Source organism: Arvicanthis niloticus, unplaced genomic scaffold (genome assembly GCF_011762505.2).
Source record: "Arvicanthis niloticus isolate mArvNil1 unplaced genomic scaffold, mArvNil1.pat.X pat_scaffold_318_arrow_ctg1, whole genome shotgun sequence".
Lineage (NCBI taxonomy): Eukaryota > Metazoa > Chordata > Mammalia > Rodentia > Muridae > Arvicanthis > Arvicanthis niloticus.
In genome coordinates, this window is record NW_023045973.1 from 59,027 (window position 1) to 81,501 (window position 22,475).

General features: G+C 37.7%; 1 protein-coding gene across 1 annotated transcript; it reads right to left on the reverse strand.

The window, feature by feature from the left end:
- Window positions 1–14,445: 14,445 nt before the first annotated feature.
- On the reverse strand, window positions 14,446–18,986 carry LOC117701908 (disintegrin and metalloproteinase domain-containing protein 26A-like). The gene is made up of 2 exons (XM_076706325.1): window positions 18,869–18,986; window positions 14,446–17,090 (listed from the first exon to the last, which is right to left on the reverse strand). The coding sequence occupies exon 2, from the start codon at window positions 16,921–16,923 to the stop codon at window positions 14,485–14,487; it is 2,439 nt and encodes an 812-aa protein (XP_076562440.1). The 5' UTR covers window positions 16,924–17,090; window positions 18,869–18,986; the 3' UTR covers window positions 14,446–14,484.
- Between the last annotated feature and the right edge of the window lie 3,489 nt (window positions 18,987–22,475).

Below are 22,475 nucleotides of genomic sequence, written 5' to 3' on the forward strand. Positions count from 1 at the left end.
AAATATATTAATGCCCTCAAAAAATTTGACATCTAAATTCAATGATAGAATGAAGTCATTAAGATTGGACAGAAGTTAATCAAATGGAAAGAACTACAAAAAAACAGAGGCTTTGTTTTGTGAAACTGTATATACACCTAAAGAAATCCTTGGCCACAGTAATGGAATGAGAGTGAGAAGACATGTAAATCGTATTTTTAAATGTTGTTTATAACTTCATTATAATTTATAACATTATAACTTTGTTAATATGACCTGGGCAACCCCCAGTAATTGATGCAGAGTTTTATGGATTTCCTTCCTTCTTTCCTTCCTTCCTTCCTTCCTTCCTTCCTTCCTTCCTTCCTTCCTTCCTTTCTTTCTTTCTAGAATGGATTTTTAAAATCAGGCAACCTTGGGATGTAGGAGGTGGGGGAGGGGGATCTTACAGACTGCACCAGAGACCTGGAAATGAGACACTCAAGTCTCAAAGGAAGGGACCTTAGAGGAAATGCCTGGCAGTATGGAAAGCAAAGTTATAAAACCACCTCCAACAGGAAGACAGGGCATCAAGTAGATAGAAGCTTGCCATTCCATAGTCAAAATTCTGACCCATAATTGTTCCTGTCTGACAGAACTGCAGGGATGAAAATGGAGAGGCACCCGAGGAAAAGAAGTTTCAGTGACCTGCCCAAAGCAGGATCCAGCTAAACAGGAAGTCCCAAGGCCTGACACTATTACTGAGGCTCACAAAAAGTGACCTATCATGACTGCCTGCCTTCCAAAAGACCCAAGCTGAAAGAATCAGATGCAAATATGTGCACCCAACCAATGAACAAAAGCAGCTGACCCTTGTGATTGAATTAGAGAAAAGCTGCAAGAAGTTGAGGAGGAGGGTGACCCTGTAGGAGGACCAGCAGTCTCAGTTAACCTGAGCCCCTGAGATCTCTCAAACACTGGACCACCAACCAGGCAGCATAGACCAGCTGAGGCCTCCAACACATATACAGCAGAGGACTGCTGGGTCTGGGTTTAGCCAGAGAAGATTCACTTATTCCTCAAGAAACTAGAGGCCCCAGGGAATATAGAATTTTAGGGTGGTAGGGGATGAGGTGTGGGGACATCTCTTGGAGACAGGGGATGGGGAGGAATATGGGATGTGGAACAGTCAGAGGGTAGACTGGGAGGGAATAAAATTTGGAGTTTAAAATAAATAAATTAGTTATTTAAAAAATAAAATCAACTTTAGCACAACTAAGGGTAAATTACCTCTAATAGACTTTTCTATCTGCTAGACTGGAAAATTCCCTAGTTATACTCTCCAAATACTTGCTGTTACAGCAGCCTGTCTTCAGGGTGTACTTCTCCAGGCTACTTGTTCATGATCTATCTAGCCACATGGATGGCCTTCTTCTTTCTGTTTTCTGTCTTTGTCCCTTCTTTCCTTCCATTTCTCTTTTCTGCTGGTCCTGACCTGTGACCTTAGCTTATTAACAAAAACCCTGCCCCGCTCCATTTTCCCAGTAATTGGCTGTAGCCCCTTTTATTTAACAATAGCTTTAAATTGGAGAGCACGGTTTATACAACAGTGTCTGGAGTACATGAGAATCTGCTCATCAGTCGCAACCAGATCTTATGGTTCATAATTTACCATTTGTATAGACAGGAACAGCAGACCAGTCCTCAACAGAGACACATATTATGAAAAACTTAGAAAAGTAAGCCCTTAAAACAAACATCAATAGAATTCATAAATTCCTCAACTCTCAGATATGAACAATATATTCCAAAGACATGTACAACCTATAAAAAAATGATGTGCTTCAAAAAACATAACTTACCCAAATGAGACAAACTATTTCTCTAAAATGGAAAACACCACACATTTTATTACAGAGAAAGACATTTCAGAGCTTCCTCCATCCTGCATTTTTCCTGAGACCATTTCAGGTAAAATTTAAATTTTGTTTCCTTGTTAGAGAGTTCCATGGAAAGTTACCCAATTCTATTCTAGAAACCAGACATGCAAAATGTTCTTCTTTCTGGGCTGCCTTGTCTGGCCTCCATGGGAGAGGAAGCACTTAGCCTTCCAGGGACTTGGAGTGCCAGGATGGGAGGATACCCATTGGGTTTCTACCTACTCAAAAGAGAAGGGAGGGGAGAATAGAGAAAGGATTGAAAGAATTATGGGAGGGGGTGCACTGAACAGGATGTAATGTGAATACATAAAATAAAAAAATAGAATAAAAAAAAGTTGCCTTAGTTAACTTAGCATCTGCTAAACCCAAGAGAGCAAAAACTATTCTCAACAATAAAAGAACTTCTGGGGGAATCACCATCCCTGACCTCAAGCTATATTACAAAGCAATAGTGTAAAAATCTGCATGGTATTGGTACTGAGACAGGCAGGAAGATCAATGGAATAGAACTGAAGACCCAGAAATGAACCCACACACCTATGGTCATTTGATCTTTGATAAAGAAGCTAAAACCATCCAGAGGAGAAAAAGACAGCATTTTTAACAAATGGTACTGATTCATCTAATCTTATCTTTTTGTACATAGCTTAAGTACATATGGATCAAGGACCTCCACATAAAACTAGTTACACTGAAACTAATAGAAGAGAAAGTGGGAAAAGCCTCAAATACCTGGACACAGGGGAAAAAGTTGTGAACCAATGGCTTATGCTCTAAGATCAAGAAATGACAAATGGAACCTCATAAAATTGCAAAGCTTCTGTAAGGCAAAGGACACAGTCAAAAGGACAAAATGGCAACCAACAGATTGGAAAAAGATTTTTACCAATCCTAATTTGATAGAGGGCTAATATCAAATATATACGAAGAACTCAAGAAATTAGACTCCAGATAATCAAATAACCTTATTAAAAATGGGTTACAGAGCTAAACAAAGAATTCTCACCTGAGGAAACTCGAATGGTCAAACAGCACCTAAGGAAATGTTCAATATCCTTAGTCTTCAGGGAGATGCAAATCACAGCAACACTGAGCTTCTTCCTTACACCAGTCAGAATTACTAAGATCAAAAACTCAGGTGATAGCAGATGCTGGCAAGGATGTGAAGAAAGAGTAACACTCCTCCATTTTTGTTGAGATTATAAGTGGGTACAAAGACTCTGGAAATCAGTCTGGAGGTTCCTCAGAAAATTGGACAGAGCACTAACTGAGGACCCAGCTCAACCACTTCTGGGCATACACCCAAAAGATGCTCCAACATATAACAAGGATTCATGCCCCACTATGTTTATAGCAGCCTTATTTAAAATAGCCAGCAGCTGGAAAGAACCTAGATGTCCTTCAACAGAGGAATGGATATAGAAAATCTGGTCCATTTACACAATGGCTACTCACCTATTAAAAACAGTGAATTCATGAAATTTTTAGGAAAATGGATGGAACTAGGAAGTATCATCCTGAGTAATGTAACCCAATCATAAAAGAACACACATGTTATGTACTCACTGATAAGTGAATATTAGCCCAAAAGCTTGAAATACCCAAGATACAACTCTCAGACCACAGGAAGCTCAAGATGGAAGAACAAAGTGGGGGTGCTTTGGTCCTTCTTAGAAGGAGTAACAAAATACTCATGGGAGGAAATATGGAGCTTGTTATATCTGTCTCCTGAGAGGCTCTGCCAGAGACTGATATTTACAGAGGCAGATGCTTGCAGCCAACAATTGAACTGATCACAAGGTCCCCATTGGAGGAGTTAGAGAGGGCTGAAGTTATTGAAGGGGTTTGTGGCCTCATGGGGAGAGCAATAATACCAACCAACTAGAGCTCCCAAGGTCTAAACAGCCAGCCTGGGAACACACATGAATGGACCCATGGCTCTAGGCTTATATGTAGCATAGGATGACCTTATTGGGCATCAGTGGGAGAGGAGGCCCTTGGTTTAGTGAATGTTGGATGACCCAGTGTGAGGGAATGCAAGGGCAGGTAGGTGGGAGTGGATCGGTGGGTGGGTATGGGCACACCCTCATAGAAGCTGGAAAAGGGTGGAGAGGATAGGGGTAGGGGGCGGAATGGGGAAATGGGTAAATGGGATAACATCTAAAATATAAATAAATAGAATATCCAATAAAATGATATGTTTTATATTTTTAAAAATGTGAAATAATAATTTAAAAATACTCTCTAATTAAATGAGTTAAGAGTATTGGTCTGCTTTAATATAAGAAATTTAAATGGTAAATTTAAAGAAATGGTAAACTTTAATATAAGAAATTTAAATGACTATTAAATATTTTAAGCAGTGTTCAAATGTGTATCAGCCACCATGAAAATGCAAATGAAATCTTTTGTGAATTTATATCATCACAGTCAGAGGGGCTTTCACCTGGAAAACAAACAAACAAACAAACAAAGAAAGAAATCTCGTCACTTAACTAAGGATTATATGTTCCACATCTACCGCCTGTACCTTGTTGACAACCCTCTTTTGGTAGAGAGGCCAATTGATGCTGATGATCCCATTCACCAATCATCTATAACTTTGTCTTGCATCCATAGTCAGAGAGTCTAGACTTTTACCACTAAGTTTAAGCACCATCCTCTGAGATCAAACCATAACTAATCAAAAGAGAATATTCATTACAAGCAAGTCCAATAACAGCTATAGTATAGTCGTAAGCATGTGCAACATGCAACCAATTTCATAAAAGAAATGATACTTATAACAACAGATTGATTGTTGTCAATTATAATAATTACTTGTGACAACTAACTATACTGAGCTGATTCAATATTCCATTCTCAAGATAAATAGCTCATCTGGAAAGATAAGACTCCATAGGTAAAGTGCATCAGAATTAAAGGGAAGTTAACAGACAAGTACAGATCATTCCACCCAAGAATTACAGAATTCATGTTCTACTCAGAAGCCCATAGGACTTTCTCCAAAATAAGCCACCTGTCAGTACACAGGTTGGAATTATACCCTGTACTCCATCATGGGTGAAACTGAATATCAACAGCAAAACAAAGGATAAATACTATTCAAGGTCATGGATACTAGACAACATACTAACAACTTTGATCAAAAGAAGAAATCAAGAAGGAAATGTAACACTCCAAATTAAATGGAAAAAAGGATTAAAATTATATGCAAATGATTGAGAAACAAAGAAAACAGCCATTAAAGGAAAGTTTATAGGATTACTTGCCTACATCAAAACTTGGTAAGTCTAAAATGAATAACTGTATAAGGTACCTTGAGAGGCTTAAAAGTCAAAATCACTGATTTCTCTTTTCTGTGAGCATTTTGTTTTAGTATGTGTTTTCTTTTTTTTTTTTTTTCTGTTTTCATTTTTGAGAGAGAGAGGGAAAGAGAGAAAGGAGAGATAATCAAAGAGAGAAAGACAGAAAAAAATGGGCAACAAGGATTTTTGTCTATAGAAAAATGCCAAGTATTTGGAAAGAGAGTTGTATGATAATATTTCAATACAATAGAACACATCAATCAGTACCTACAATAATGTAGACAGGAAAGTATGATAATTAGGGCTGAAATTACTGAAGAAGGAATGAAAAGGTAAAAGAGTCAAACAATTAAGAAATATTGTCGCTGGGCAGTGGTGGCACACGCCTTTAATCCCAGCACTTGGGAGGCAGAGGCAGGCAGATTTCTGAGTTCGAGGCCAGCCTGGTCTACAGAGTGAGTATCAGGACAGCCAGGACTACACAGAGAAACCCTGTCTCAAAAAACAAAAACAAAAACAAACAAACAAACAAAAAAAACCCCAAAAAACAAAAAACCAAAAAAACAAAAAAACCAAAACAAACAACAAAAAAAGAAATATTGTCTTATAAGATTAAATACTGAGAATACTTTAGCAAAACTAACAAAAAGAAAAAGGATACAAATTAATAATAAGGGAATTTAAAAAGTTCACAGTAAAACATGCACTGAGGAAATTCATGTACTTGCAAGAATACGTTAATTTCTGGATTCCATGAAACAGGAACACCTCAATGAAATTTATAAATTTCTAGATGCAAACATCCTACTGAACTTGAATGAAGATTTTAAAAAGTTTTAAAAATCTGCCTCTGATATATTCACGTATCCTCATAGAAGCAGATGAAGGGGGGATGGGATAGGGTGTTCCTGTGTATGTGTGTGTGGGGGTTCAATGGGGAAGGAAATAACATCTGAAATGTAAATGAAATATCCAATAAAATACAAAACAAAAAACTAAAAATCAAAACAAAACAAAAACACAAACAAAAAGTAAAACAAAAATAAATAAAAAGGCAGGAGAACAGAAACATCCGATCCAATTTTGTGTTCTGCAATGTTGGAAAACAAGAGACATTTCCAAATTCTGATCTAAAGAACTAAGACAACTGAATCACAAAGAAAATAAAACACTGATTCCTTTGAAAAACATAGACACAAAGTTTTCAATACATGTATTGCATATAAAAATGCAAGAACACTTCAATACATTATCTACTCTAAGTCAGATTTAACTGAAAGTCATGAACATTGTAAAACATAAAGAGACTAAAGAACCAGAATCTCCTGATTGTCTCATTAAGGCACAGAAAAGTCCTTTGACAACATTCAAGATTCATCTATGACATAAGAATTCCTGCCACTATATATCCTCAGTCACACTTGTCACTAGACTTAGAGGAATGCAGCTTTGAATACTTTTATCACAAAGAAATGGTACATATTTGAGGTGATCTAGATGCTAAACAACCTGACATGTTCACTTTCAATATAGATGAGCATGAGATTTCACATTTGACCAAGCAAATATGTATAATTATGTATCAATGAAAGTCTAAAGCAGATAGTGCAATACAGGATCCAATAATAAGGACTTAAGGTCTCCATATTCCTAAGCTGCAAGGATAGTCTCCTGTAGGCACTGGAGAGATGGAGGTCCTCCTCTCTGACTGAGGCGACTGTATCTTCCGCTCACATGCAGTTCTTCTTATTGCAAACTGGCTCTCTGCATTTGAAATACCTGCTTATTTTCTAATTGCTATTTACAAGTTTAATTGGCATTAGCATTTTAGTTTCAAAGGTCAGCTGATTTGCTAATATTATTGTATACATTATAAAATTTGAAATGTTCGAGACATCATTTATGCATGTTTATATGTATATGTATTTCATCAAGTGTCTATGTTTATTCATCATTGATACCTGCATAGAAACATGCATGCACCTATGCCTGAGTACCTCAAGTTGGTGACTCACTTAGGGGTCAGTTATGTTCTTCAAGCATATGGGTCTTAATGACTAAATTCATTTCACAATGTGCTATACAATCTCCAGTATCTTGCTCTTAAACCCAATGTCTAAGTAAAGATGTTACAGCCCTAAGTTGAAAGTCCTGTTGTTTTCTATTGACAGAGACTGAGATAAAATTCTACTTAAGCTTAAAATCATGTCCACATGACTTTAAAAAGCTAGGATAAAACTCTGAGATCATCAGAGTTATCAGCTGTGACATAGGACACCCTCTGTCACTCAGCTCACTTCCCCTTCCCAAATTAGAAGACACATCCCTGAAATAACTAAGAGAGGATAACTATGTTGAGTAGCTCTGTCCACTGGGAGGACAGATCAAAGCGAATGATGAGGGGAGGCTTTAGAATATATCATATAGATCCAGACTTAAGAATCTAGAAGTCCCTTAGGAAAGAGTTTAATAATATTGGTGATAAATCCTCTGAATTTTTCTAGATATCTCACAATCATGAATCGACAAAAATCACATAGATTGTTCCTGAGCAGTTGTGGGTCTCTGTGGCTTTCAGTGCAGATTCTTGGAGAACAGCTCAGTTTACATGCTAATTAAACCCAGAGTGAAGCTGGCAAATGCCACCTAGGTCAGACTGTGACAAATCAGCATTGAAAAGAATTTCATTCAAACAGTTGCCATGCCCATTTTCAAGGCTAAATCAGGCTCCTCTATGTGCAGATTCTACTAGTTGTGGCTGAAGAATACAAATGGAATTTGTGGTCTCCCTTTCTATTAGTGATAAATCACAGTGGTAAGGGTAACATGTTTTGTAATTGAGAAGCCCAGTGAAAGTGTATGCAGATGATCAGTGGGTATTGTCTTTGTTTATGGACCACAGATACCAATTCTATTAAAAATAAACCAAATACCAAAAATTATCAAAGTATGTATATGTCAGGACTTCTTTATTTGTAATCTTGAAAATTATAGGATCCTAAAATAATATAGGTCCCTAGAATTCCCTGTGAAGTTTTATTACACCTGTAGTTACATTGCTATTGCCAGAATATTACAGACTGATTTAGGGAGTGGTTCCGATGATCTTGGATTGTATTATGAAATTGTATTATAATATTATAAATACAATATTAAGATATTGTATTATGAAACAATATCTTTCAAAAGAGCCTCAAATATTATACTTTAATGTAACTCTAACCAAGCAAGTGAAAGAGCTGTATGACAAGAACTTCAAGTCTTTTTAGAAAGAAACTGAAGATGATATGAGCAGATGCAAAGACCCATGTGCATGTATCAGTTCGACAAATAGTGTGAAAATGGCTGTCTTACCAAAACCGATCTACAGATTTAATGCAACTGTCACCAAAATTTCAGTATAATAATTTACAGAGCCTGCATAATCATTTTTTAACTCTATATGCAAACAACCATCCAACCCAGGATAGCTAAGACAATATTGAACAATGAAAGAATTTGTGGTCCTTCCGATCTGGGCCAGAGCACTGAGCAGATCTTGGGTGGCAGCTCTGCCCCCAATCTCAAAGAACCCAGAGGAAGTGGGGATCCCATGCACTCTAACTCAGGCAGTATACTGTCTGAGCTTGAGCAGTATCTTAGGTAAGCAGACAGCAAAGCCCTCCCCAAACAGGGAGTAACTGGGACCCACAAGGACCCAGGAAGTCACTCCTGGTCTGGAACACTGGTTCCTTCTGGTCTGGGCCAGAGTACTAAGCAGATCTTGGGTGGCACCTCTGCCACCAATCTCCAAGAACCCAGAGGAAGCAGGGATCCCAGGTGCTCTAACTCAGGCAGTATCCTGTTTGAGTTTGAGCACTGAGCAGATTTTGGACCCCAGCGCTTACCCCAGTAGTTATACCCACCCCACAAAGTTCTGATACAACCAAGATAATAGGAAAGACAGGCTCCAATCAGGGACAGGGCAGGTAGCACTAAGGAGATACAGATGGCAAAAGGCAAGTACAAGAACATAAGCATCAGTAACCCAGGGTACTTGGCATCATTAGAACCTAGTTCTCCCACACAAGAAAGTCCTGAATTCCCCATATCACTAGGAAAGCAAGATTCAGATTTACAAATCACTTCTAATAATGATGATAAAGGCCTTCAAAATGGACATAAATAACACTCTCAAAGAATTTGAGGAGAACACAGGTAAACACGTAGAAGCCCTTAAAGAGGAAACACAAAAATCCCTTAAAGACTTACAAGAGAACACAAACAAACAGGTGAAGGAATTGAACAAAACCATCCAGGACATAAAAATGGAAGTAGAAACAATCAAGAAATCACAAAGGGAGACTACCCTGGAGATAGAAAACCTAGGAAAGAAATCAGGTGTCATAGACACAAGCATCACCAACAGAATACAAGAAATAGAAGAGAGAATCTCAGGTGCAGAAGATACCATAGAAAATATTGACATAACTGTCAAAGAAAATGCAAAATGCAAAAAGTCCTTAACACAAAACATCCAGGAAATTCAGGACACAATGAGAAGACCAAACCTAAGGATAATAGGTATAGATGAGAGTGAAGATTCCCAACTTAAAGGGCCAGTAAATATCTTCAACAAAATTAAAGAAGAAAACTTCCCTAATCTAAAGAATGAGATGCCCATAAACATACAAGAAGCTTATAGAATACCAAATAGACTAGACCAGAAAAGAAATACCTCCTGTCACATAATAATCAAAACACCAAGTGCACAAAACAAAGAAAGAATATTAAATGCAGTAAGGGAGAAAGGCCAAGTAACATATAAAGGCAGACCTATCAGAATTACACCAGACTTCACACCAGATAGTATAAAAGCTAGATGATGCTGGACAGATGTCATACAGACCCTATGAGAACACAAATGCCAACCCAGGCTATTATACCCAGCAAAACTCTCAATTGCCATAGATGGAGAAATCAAGATATTCCACAACAAAACCAAATTTACACAATATCTTTCCACAAATGTAGCATTACAAAGGATAATAGCAGGAAAGCTCCAATACAAAGGGAAATTATACCCTAGAAAGAGCAAGAAAGTAACCCTCTTCCAACAAATCCAAAAGAAGATAGCCACAAAACAATAACTTCACCTCTAATAACAAAAATAACAGGAGACAACAATCACTGTTCCTTAATATCTCTTAACATCAATGGACTCAATTCCCAAATTAAAAAACATAGGCTAATGGACTGGATACATAAACGGGACCCAGCATTTTGCTGCATACAGGAAACCCACCTCAATATAAAGACAGACTCTAAGTTAGAGTAAAAGGCTGGAAAATAATTTTTCAAGCAAATGGTCCTGAGAAACAAGCTGGAGTAGCCATTCTAAAATCTCCAGCCTGAGAAAACAAAAGGAGGGACTCATGGCTCCACCTGTATAGGTAGTTGAGGGTGGCCTTGCCAGACATCATTGGAAGTGGACAGCCTTGGTACCTGAAAGTTTAGATTCCCTAGTGTTGGGGAATTTCAAGAGCAGGGAGGTGGGAATTAGAGGATTTTGGGAGCACACCCTTGTAGTAAATGGAGGTGGGTAATGGGGTAAGGGGCTAGGCATCAGTGGAAGTAGAGGGCCTTGGTGCCTGAAAGTTTGGATTCCCTAGTGTTGAGGAATTTGAGAGCAGGGAGGCGAAAATGGGAGGATGAGGAGAGCACACCTGCATAGAAACGCCCAGAATTATATGGATTAGACATGATAGAGGCAGATTGCCAGAAGACTAGATTCCAGGATTCAAACAAACAATTATCTTGATATTAAAATTTGTTTTGAGAGTTGTATATTGCCGAATACATAGCCTTGGTATATCTACTCATCAGGCAAGCTGAGCACACCTGCTCTAACCTCTGATGTCCTGGAATTCCAGCCGGATGCAGTGAAGACCTAGTGTCAGAGGCTTATCAATTTATTCTTCCCCCAACCCCTCTTCTAATATCTCAACTCCCATAATCAGCTTGAAGAAGTTAATGAAGAGTCGGAGCCCCTATTCCCTGGGCTTGAGGACTGAGGTGGTTAATATTGGGCTATTTTTCTAGGGAAAAGTAGTGGTTTTGGTGGATCAGGGAGGATTAGCTAGGATTTATTGCATAACCATCACCTACTAGTAGAGATATGTGTAATTATTATTAAAATGAAGTTATAATTTCTTAAATGGTACAAAATTTACTTTGATTTCAAATTTAACGGTTTTATTGGTATGAGCTTTTTATCAATATAAAAATGAGATGAGTATTGTTACTATCATAGGAATTGTGCCTGTATAACACATTTAGGAATACAAGTCTTAGACCCAGTCCTTCTTTAACTTTTGTAACTTATTTGAGATGGTTAGACTGTGAGTTAAGGGCCTATAGGAAATTCATGGCTTTGCGTTTACTGTTAGGGTGTTTTCTATATTTTATTTAGAAATAGCTGAGAGGAGTTAACAGACAACAGTCCAGATAGCCTTACATGGATAGTTGGTTTTCAAAACATCAGAAATCCACAGAATTGACGTTACAAACATTTCTGGATTAATGTTCATTTTTATTAGAGACCTGTCTGCTCCTGACAGCTTCCTGTCTTGGATTCTAAGAAGAAATAGAGCATCTTTGGAGTTACTCCAGTTGTGGGGAGACAGCCACTAGGCAAGAATTGCCTCTCTCCATGTACAGAAAAAATACTGTCCAGAAAAGGACACACTTGCAGAATAGTCGACTGATTATATCTGCCAAGACAGAGTAATCAGCCCTTAATAATTCTGCATCACTAGGTCTGTCAGATGATCCTGGGCCAGAAGGCTGAAATCAGATGCTCCAACATTCTGTAGTATAGGGACTGTCCAGGTACTCAGCGGTCTCTATAAATTGGCTGTTTTAGAAGCTATGCTTTGTCCTTCCAATAATCTCAGTTAACTCAGTCATTCTGGATTTCTGATGGGGTTGAAAATTTATAGTCCCATAGCCAATCCTTGCTATTTACTTTCAGAGAAAAGATTTGAGAGGATGGTTATCGGTTGACATTCATTCTAAAGCCAAGAAAAAAAGCCAGGTTCAGAACTAAGTTTTTTATTTAGGAGAGATGACAGAGGTTCTGCTTAGTCACCAAAATGATGGACTGGGTATTAGGTCTATCTTGCACCTTACTGACATAAATTAGTATAGTTATGCTCTATCTGTATTTTGAGAGAAAAGTTTTATTTTAACATGAAGGGTGATATGTAGGTAGAGCTAAGGTGAGAGGAGTACAGAGAGGAGGAGTAAGGAGAGGAGAAGGATATGGAGAGGAGGAGCTAGGTGATGAGAGAGAGAGAGAGACGGGGGGGGGGAGGGCAGATATAGAGGCAGCTGTTCACATGTCTCCGCCAGTCAAAGATAGTTGGTATATCTACATTGGGTATTAGGTTATACTTCTGATTGATATTGAGCAATACCTAACTTATAAAGCCTTTGGTTGACATTAAAAAAAATGTATAAAAGCAAAAAGTAGAAGGGTGTTTGGGATAGGGGTTTTCTAGGGAGGGGAAATGGGGAAAGGGGATGGCATCTGAATGTAAATAAAATATGCAAAAAAATAAAACCACTGGCTAAAAAAAAAAAAAGGAAAGAAAGAATTTGTGGCGGTATCCACATCCCTGACTTCAATCTTTACTACAGGGAAATAGTAATAAAAACTGCATGATTTTGCTACAGAAACAGGTTGATCAACGGAATCTAATAAAGGACACTGAGATCAACCTACCCACCTCTTGCCACTTAATTTTTGACAAGGAAGCCATAATCACCGAATGGAAAAGATAGAGCATCTTCAACAAATGCTGCTGGTCTATGTGGCTATCTGTGTAGAAGAATGCAAATAGATCCATATCTATCATACAGGACAAAAATAAAGTCCAAGTGGATCCAAGACTTCAACATAAAACTAGATACACTAAGTTTAATAGAACAGTTAATGGAGAATAGCCTTGAATTCATCAGTACAGAAGACAACTTCCTGAACAAAATGAATTTCAGGCATTTCAGGTCCCCCAAACAACCAGATCAAGTGCTGTACCTGAGGTTGTTGAAGGAACTATCTGCCTGTGGATCCTGTACCAGTAAATGAACATCTGTTTCTAGCATCAGTGGGAAAGGCTGTGTGTAGTGTGATGTGTGTGGGTGTTTGACACCCAGAACAGGGTTTCCTTTTCTCAAAACAGAAGGGGAAGGCATATTTGGAGGATATCATGTATGAGGAGGCAATGACAAGGGAGCATGGCTGATAGTGGGTTGTAAAGGGAATAAGTAAATAAATCTCATTGTAAAAAGATCAAAAATAAGTAAACAGAACCTCATGAAACTGAAAAGCTTCTGTAAGTCAAAGGACACTATCAATATGACCAAAATGAGAGTCAAGAGATTTGGAAAAGATCTTTACTCAGCCTACAGTAGACAGAGGGTTAAACTCCAAAACACATAAAGAACTCAATAAGTTAACACACATACAATCCAAATAACCCAATTAAAAAATGGACTACAGATCTAAACAGAAATCTCTCCTCAGATGAATGTTGAATGCCTGAGAAGCATTTAAAAGCTAAGACTACAGCAACCAAAACAGAAACCTCATACTGTTCTCTCAGGTTTCCAAACTCATGCTGGCTCTTCTAGAACCAAATTTTAGTAGACAAAGAACTGCCATGAAGAAATGGGATTGGAGGCTCTCTCTCTTATTGTGACAAAAGAGAATGAAAAGGGAGAAGGGCTTTCAAGCTGAGAGATACCAAATGCAAAGAAACACATACAGAGTCCCGAGGATTCGCCTCATGTTTATGGAAGACAGACATCAACTCTATTATTATCAGGTAAAAAGTTGAATAAAGGAAATTATGAACGTGTAGGATTACCTTTTATTTGTTGGTGAATACATTTGATCCTAAGATAAGGTTGAGTATTCAGAACTTCTTGCCTGGGATTACACACACACACACACACACACACAGAGAGAGAGAGAGAGAGAGAGAGAGAGAGAGAGAGAGAGAGAGAGAGAGAGAGAGAGAGAGAGAGAGAGAGAGAGAAAGTGAGAGAGAGACAGAGAGACAGAGAGAGTAGGGAGAAGAAAGAGAGACAGAGAGACAGACAGAAAAAGACACTTGTTAAAAAGTGTTAAAATACATGAAGGAAGTTTTATAGTAAAATTTTTTATTTTTATTTATTTTTTTATGTGTGGTATCTTCTTCAGGTTTTGCAAGTTTGTAGACCTTAAATTCAGTTATTTAGGTAAGATGTTTATCACCAGATTCTGTGTTTGGCACAACTTTTTTTAGAGGTAATATCCTTAATTCAAAAAGGATGTACAAAGAAATTAAGCCAAGCACACACATAACTGAAAAAGCTATGAAGAACACACTCCAATTAAAAGAAGATAAAGGCACAGGAGATGGCTTACTATGCATAGGAGCTTGTCTACTTGGCACAGGAGCTGGTCTACTAGGCACAGGAGGTGGTCTACTTGGCACAGGATCTGGTCTACTAGGCACAGGAGCTGGTCTACTTGGCACAGGATCTGGTCTACTTGGCACAGGGGCTGGTTTACTAGGCACAGGAGCTGGTGAACTTGGCACAGGAGCTGGTCTACTAATCACAGGAAGTGGTCTACAAGGCACAGGAGCTGGTCCACTAGGCAGAGGAGCTGGTCCACGATGCACAGGAGCTGGTCCACTGTCTATACTACCTCCATTGCCACGTTGTCGACAGTCTGGGGGTTCCCATGTGACATCACAATGGCAGTGCTGTTTATTGTTGCAGAGTCCATGCATATGGCAAAAAGTTTTTGAACAGTTACTTGACAGAATCGACTGGTGGACACACTTTCTGTCAATACATAAATGCTGTGGAGCACAAGCTGTGCCATCGTTCACTGCTCCAGTGTCATCTATGGTTATCCCAAAATGATAGTCTATAGTCCAGCAGGTGATATTACTGAAGTGAGTGGAATGCAACGTTTCATGGTTTCTCCTTTGGGGAAGTTCTGTCACATTCTCACACTGAATTCGCCCACAGAGTACATCAGCGAGTTCACATACTCTGTATTTATAGGTATCAATACCACAGTTACCAAAACGGTCACCCAGTGTGTTTATTTCCATGTAGCAAATTCCACTTGCACTTTGACTTCCTTTGCCAAAAATCTTCCGACACTGTTCATCATGTTGATGACACTCCATCTTATAGCAATAACCACACGAGCAAGGGCTTCCGTCTTCTTTATACACATCTGCTGGACACTCAGCTGAAGTTCCATTGCACCACTCTGGAAGGTCACACTCATTTTTCTCTTTTCTGCACATGGTGCCTGTTTGAAGAAACTGGCAATCTTGACAACAAAGCCCAGAAGCACATTGAGCACCAGGTTTGAGAAAACAGCCCTCACTACAGCATGGATCTGTTGAACAGGATTCAGAGCTCCCACAATCACACTGCTCTCCTTCCTCAACCAAGTTATTTCCACACTTGGTCAGGTTTGTTGTTACTAGTTTTTCTAGTGTTTCTGGTGTATCGTATAAGCATGGTCTTAGATAAAGAAATGAATAAAGATATTCAAAACTACAATTGCTGAATTTGGGGTAATCTGATTTATATTCATTCATTATGCATTGTTTTCCTCTCCCACAATAACATTCCTTTTTATCATGCTCCAAACCCAAGCTATGACCCATCTCATGTGCTATAATGTATGAAATGTCAAAAGTTTTATCAGACACATAACTGTTAACTCCACAATTATTAGTAAAACAAATGGTAAGTAAATAAGCTATCCCTAAAGTTGTAACATAATCATGTCTGACCACAAGGTGTATGACATCATATCTAATTTGATTGCTAATCGAGGCTATTTTCCAAATGCAGAAATCACTTAGGACCTTATGAATCCGTTGTTCTACATTGATAAGATTTCTTTGGCTCCACACTTCAAGTTTGGTTAAAACCACGTCTATGCCTATTTGAAGATATAAACCATTTAATCCATTGACTATTTGCAAAGTTTCTTGAATACAAGTTGTGATATTGTTATTTCTATGAATATAGTGTTTATGGTCAATAACTACAAAATAGTCAATAAACCTGTGATGAGTCCACGAATAATCATATGGGACTATTTGCAAAAGTGTTGAGGCATCTCTTTCTTGAAGCTTCATTTGTCGTGCTATTTCCTCTTCGGTTAACCCGCATCTCATGCGAATTGATTCTGGCTCCTCACTGTCCATTTTGTAAGCCAGATGTTCAAATGTTGAAGTTGAGCTCTTGGGCATGATCTCATAAGTTGTGCCATTTATCTCTAGTATGCCTTGCAAACTCCCAAAACAGGTGTTAACGATGACCAGGGATTCTGGGTCTTCATCCACATAGCCATGGTAGTAGCAGTCATTCTGCACAAAAGGCTGTTCTTCAAGGAGATCACCTTGGTCACTATAAGTGAGTAATAAGAAGTTTCTGGATATCAAGTATTTCTTGGGTTTCATAGTGATTATGTGTCTCTGTCCCTCAATGTGCAGGCTATAGGACAGCCAACCTGGGGAAATATTATTTCTGCCAGTGACCTTCACCCTCAAGGGTATCACTACTTCTGGAAGGCTACTACTGTACTTAGCATGTCCAGTTGGTGACCATGCAGAGAGGAAGAACATCTTCCACAGGCAGAACTTAAGGAACATGTTTCTTTCACGGACCAGGGCCTTATCCACAGTCACTATATCCTATTAGAGACAAAGGAGGAGCTTGACAAATTCTTGCTCTCCAAGTCCTCACTTTGTCTGTTGCAGGCAGCACTGGTCTTTAATGGCGTGTCTTCTGACAGAGTTGAGTCATCAGAGGAGCAGGACTGAAAGAAACAGGTAAATAAGGGCAAACATGGCAATTGGTAAATCATGGTCAAGGTAAGGTTGATGACATATCTGCAGAGAATGGGATAAAATCAATTAGTCTTTGTTCCAAGATATTTCAACAATGAGTTTCTGTTTTTCATTAAAGTTGTAGTATACACCTATGTATATATATATATACATACATATATCTATATACATATATATATATATTTCTAAAACACTCTTGCCTCTTAATAACACAATAAAAAATTTTAATAAATTGCCCTTATTTACACATTGTATCAGAATGTTCAAATTTCTCCCTTTCCTCAATAGGACCTGTAGATTTCTTTAGCTGAATATTAATAATGTCATTGCTTTCATATAAGTAGGCATTTGAATTGTCACCTTTCTCTATCACTCTGCTGCTCTCTGAGGACATTTGAGTGTTCCTTTCTGTCTTATTCTTATCATTGTTGTGGTATTCAGGAACTTCTCTCAGGCAGAAAATTTTTCTCATTCTTTTCAAATGTTTGTTTTAATATTGCTGTATGTGAGTGTGTACTACAGTGTTAACATGAACCTCATGTGCATCTTGATATATGTGCATTGGTCACAGTTCATCCTGGCTGGTGAGTCTTCAGAAGCTATACATCTCTTTTGTGCAATTACTACTAAAATTTAGTATTTCATTCATTTATTGTTTTTGTGTGCTTATATGAGAATGTGATATGTACATAAGCATGTGTGTATATGTTTCTTAGTATATATGTGTTTGTGTCTGTCTGTGTTTAGAGAAGCCTGTTGTATGTTTTGTATCTCATTCCTAGGCCATCATTCCACTTGGTTCTCAGCACTGATGTGGTCACTAGCGTGGTGCTCTCTAAAGAAGGATGAGTGGCTCACCAGCAAGCCTTAGACATCTGCATGTTTCTTTCTCTCGTGACTGGCGTTGCAAGCACAAACAAGTAACAAAGCATTTCCATAGGTTTTGGGAATTCCTTCTCATGTTTGTGTGCTTTTGCAACATTCATTTTACTGAACTCTCTCTTTCTCTCTCTCTCTCTCTCATCTGGTATCTTAGTGTATTACTATTTTGAAAAAATAATTAAGAAAGAAGATACACTAATATATACAGTGCTAAAAGTGTAAAAAAATAGTAAAAAGACATTTAGTGACATTATAATGAAACACTGACTAAAACTCTGACATGCTGATGACTATCCAAAAATACTTTGGTTTTGATTTAATAATTGTTATAGAAAGTATATTTCTAGTATAAAGGAAAGAATTATTCATTAATAACACAGCATTGTTGGCACTGTAGCAAAAATGTATGTCAAAATTAATGACTTAAAGTATAGTAATAGATAGGTTAAAACAATACTTAAATTATTGAACATGCTCAGTCACTCATTTTTCTACAAAATGATGTCAACATCCACAAGTTTACATAAAAGATACATTTTTTAAATCCATAATTTGGTACAACTATTTCAACCTAGATTTGATTTGGCTCTCAGATATCAGATTTTATCTTGCCCCTTTCCCCACAACTTCATCAAATTTACTTATAGCTAGCCATTTACCACCCCAAATCTCTAATAATTTAGTATATAGTGAATCAAACTAAAAACCTTAAAGTCACCATAACAAACTAGGAGAGAATGGAAATATCTAAAGAAAATAAACACCATCCCCAAACATGAACAAATTGCAAGATATTGAGGTCTGTATGTGTTCACCTACTAATTATTTGTGCTTCTATTTGTTACTGAATATTCTAAAGGCTTACCATCAGATGAAGTGATGCCCATCTTCTTTTCTTGTTATTGTCTTGCTCACAAAACATTTTTACATCCTATCTCAGGAACAAGGGTGGGTGGTTGTGACTGCACAAGAGAATATAAGTCCTTCAATTGTCTCTCATGGAGTAAGTTCTAGATTCATGTGCCTAGCAACAGGAGCCTTTCCTTCCTCAGAACCTGTCAACTGATGAGGTTCCTCTACCACATCAACCAAAGTTATTTGGTTTCCTCTTTCATATCAGTAAGTCTAACTTCTTTCTTCTCATATGCTACATTCCAGTGTCTCCGGTATATGCAAATCTCATTTCCAAACTTATATTTTTCCTCATATACTGTCAAACGATGAGAACTCTCTATTTTGTTCATTTTATTATCACAGTTTCATTTTATTTAGTATTGACCATAATAAGGAATACTCAAAGCACTTCAAATTATGGAAAGTAATTCCACTTCCTTTAAAGTATATTCTTAAGAAACCTACTGTCTGCCTGTTGTGACTGGAGCAAAATGTTGAGGCCCGGGCTGCCCCACATTTGGGGAGGCCACTGTATCCCGGCCCACACTCCCGCTCTGGTCCGCAGGTCAGGGTTCAGTAAGAGAGAGAGTGAGGACAGACTGGAAGAATGGAGACCAGACAGAGTGTGATTCAATCCCGTTTATTCTTCAGTTTCTCTTCCTAGTCCAAGTCCCAAGTCTGGAGTTCCTAGTTCCTAGTTCCTAGTTCCTAGTTCCTAGTTCCTAGTTCCTAGTTGAGAGTCTCTAAATAGTCTCCTTCCAAGCTGTACTCTCTAAAGATTCCCTCTAAAGTTTCTCCTATTCTCTGCTTCTCTGATTTTGTGTCTGATTCTCTGCAGTCTGCCTCTGCCTTTTATATGTCTCACTTCTAAGCCATGCCACTAAGTCACACCTTTAATCATGCCCTTAGGTCTTGTCTCTAAATCTGATCTCTAAGTCACACTCTTAAGTCACACACCTTTAATCTCACACACCTTTAATCTCACATACCTTTAATCTCACACACCTTTAATCTCACACACCCAAGGAAAGTCCTGGGTATCCAAAGCAAGATGTTATCAGAGTGTGCTCAGCTGTTGTAGGCTATTGTAATCCAAGTCTCATGTCAGGGTATATGGCTCAAGATGGCTGCAAAGCTGATAGCCGCTTTCTGCTAAAAGTCGCCCCCCAACATCTGCCAATAGTTTTTATCATTCTCAGATCAGTGAATACCCCAGACATTGAATACCTGCACATGTAGATGCATTGTCTATGTCATACAACTGTTTTTCAAGCTCATGTATGGGATGAATTTGGAATAGGAGGTGTGTGTACCAGCATAGGTGTGGATTTCTTTTGCAGTGGGCTAGCTGATAAATGAGAAAACATCAATCTGGAACTAGTGCATTTTATAGGTTGATTAGAAAATTGTGGGTATTTGCTTATGTGCTGCTTAATATTGCTAAAGCCTGGATGCTTGATGGCTTGCCAGTGTGCTTCATTGAACCTGCCGTGGTTTTTTTTCTATGGGAAATTTATATTTTATATTTTAATACATTTCTTCCCATCCAGGAACTCATATCAGATCCATCTCACCATTCTAACTCACCCAACTGTGTGTTTACTCTCTGTCTTAAAACAAAGCAAAACAACTAGAAATACAACAACAATAACAACAACAACAACAACAACAACAACAACAACAACAACAACATCAGCAAGAAGACACTGAAAAACCTGGATTCCATTTAGTGCTGGCCAATTATGTGTGATCATTATGTCTGCCTTCAAATGATTGAGTCAGTTTAGAATACATAGTTTCACTCTATTGAAGAAAGCCAATTTTTCCTTTACGTATTATTTTATCACTTGCATATAGCTTTCTAATGTGGAGTGAAACTTTTAAGACATATTTGAAGCATGTTTTTCATACTATAGTTTGATCATGTTTATCTGTTGGTGAAACTTGTGTCTACTTTCCTTCTTGTTGTGATGCTGTATAGGTTGAATTTGAACAGGTAATTTTTTTCAGTATTTCTGTGTTTGTGTGAGTTAGTACCTTTGTCTGACTTGTTATGTCTGGACAGTGCTTTTTCCTTAACCATTCATCTTCTCTGGCTCATAGAATCTTTACATTTCCTTTTCCACAAGAATCTCTGAGTGTTAAGAGGAGAGTTTTGATAAAGATATTATATTTTTGCTGAACACCCCAAGGTCTCTCACTTTCTGTGTATTGTTCAGTGTGGTCTCTGTGTCATTCACAATCCATTGCTTGAAGAAACTTTTTTGATGAGAGCTGAGTAACAGTCTGGTCTATGGGTATAGCAATATGTCATTAGAAGTCATTTTATTGTAATATTCATTTAGTGGAAAAATAGGTATCCTCCTAGAACATATGACTTAGTTAATCTAAACATAAACAATAGAAATATACGTTCTGTATCACTTGGTTTAACTTAAATCCAATCAGAATGAGATTGGTGAGCCTCTGAACATTCTTACCATGATTTTCACTATTGAATCCATGACCATCTTATAGGCAGTCTATTACTACAGCTTGGCACAACTATATTATATCTGGGTAAGATTATTATCATCTTTATTCTGGAAGCAAATATGGCATTTTAAAGATATATATGAAAACTTGCCTGAAGGTTGAAATCTCCTGTTTACTATCATCTAGATTTTTCCATGTTATATGCTATATGTATGTGTTTTCAACATCAATAATTTCTCATCATTACTTGTAGCTCATATCCAACAGCAGTAGTAATATCCTGTAGTGATTGAAGATGATTTCAGGAAACAGGTCACAAAGATGCAATCCGTTTTAGGTACTGGTGGTTTTATTAGGTTGTGTGAGTTGTGGCATAATCTCTCCCTTTATAATTATTACTCCATTAAAATATATTTATAATAGATTTATTTGTAATATTTACATATACTATATATTTTAATATTACTTTATTCATTTCTTTTTCTTTCCTTCCTTCCTCTGTCTGTCTGTCTGTCTGTCTGTCTCTCTCTCTGTATATATATATATATATATATATATGTGTGTGTGTGTGTGTGTGTGTGTGTGTGTGTGTGTGTATGCATGTGTGTATGGTATGTGTATGTGTATGTATATGTATATACACACACATATGTCCATGCCCCTGCTTCTATGGCTTTCCTAACTTCTTTACTATTAGTTATTCCTCCTTAAATTTCTGCCTTATGCAGTCCTTCCAGCATCCATCACTATTAATCATCCTGCTCTAATTTTGTCTTTATTCCTTAATAATTCTATATTCTCTCTATATTTTTTTTCTGGGAATATCTTCTATTACTCCCTCATTCTTTGCTAGACAGCTAACCTCAGTGTGTATTGTAAATGAGACATAGATTGTTAAACACAAAATTATAACATCCACTTCTAAGAGAAATATGGAAGTCTGTCTCAGTACTCACTCTGTAGACATGTCTGGCCTGAAACACAGAAATTTGCCTGACTCTGCCTCCCCAGTTCCTGAGATTAAAGGCTTGCAGGACAGCTCTCTGGTGACCCTTCTGCTGCACTATGCTCCAGTTTATATTTTCAAATTTTGTTGATTTATA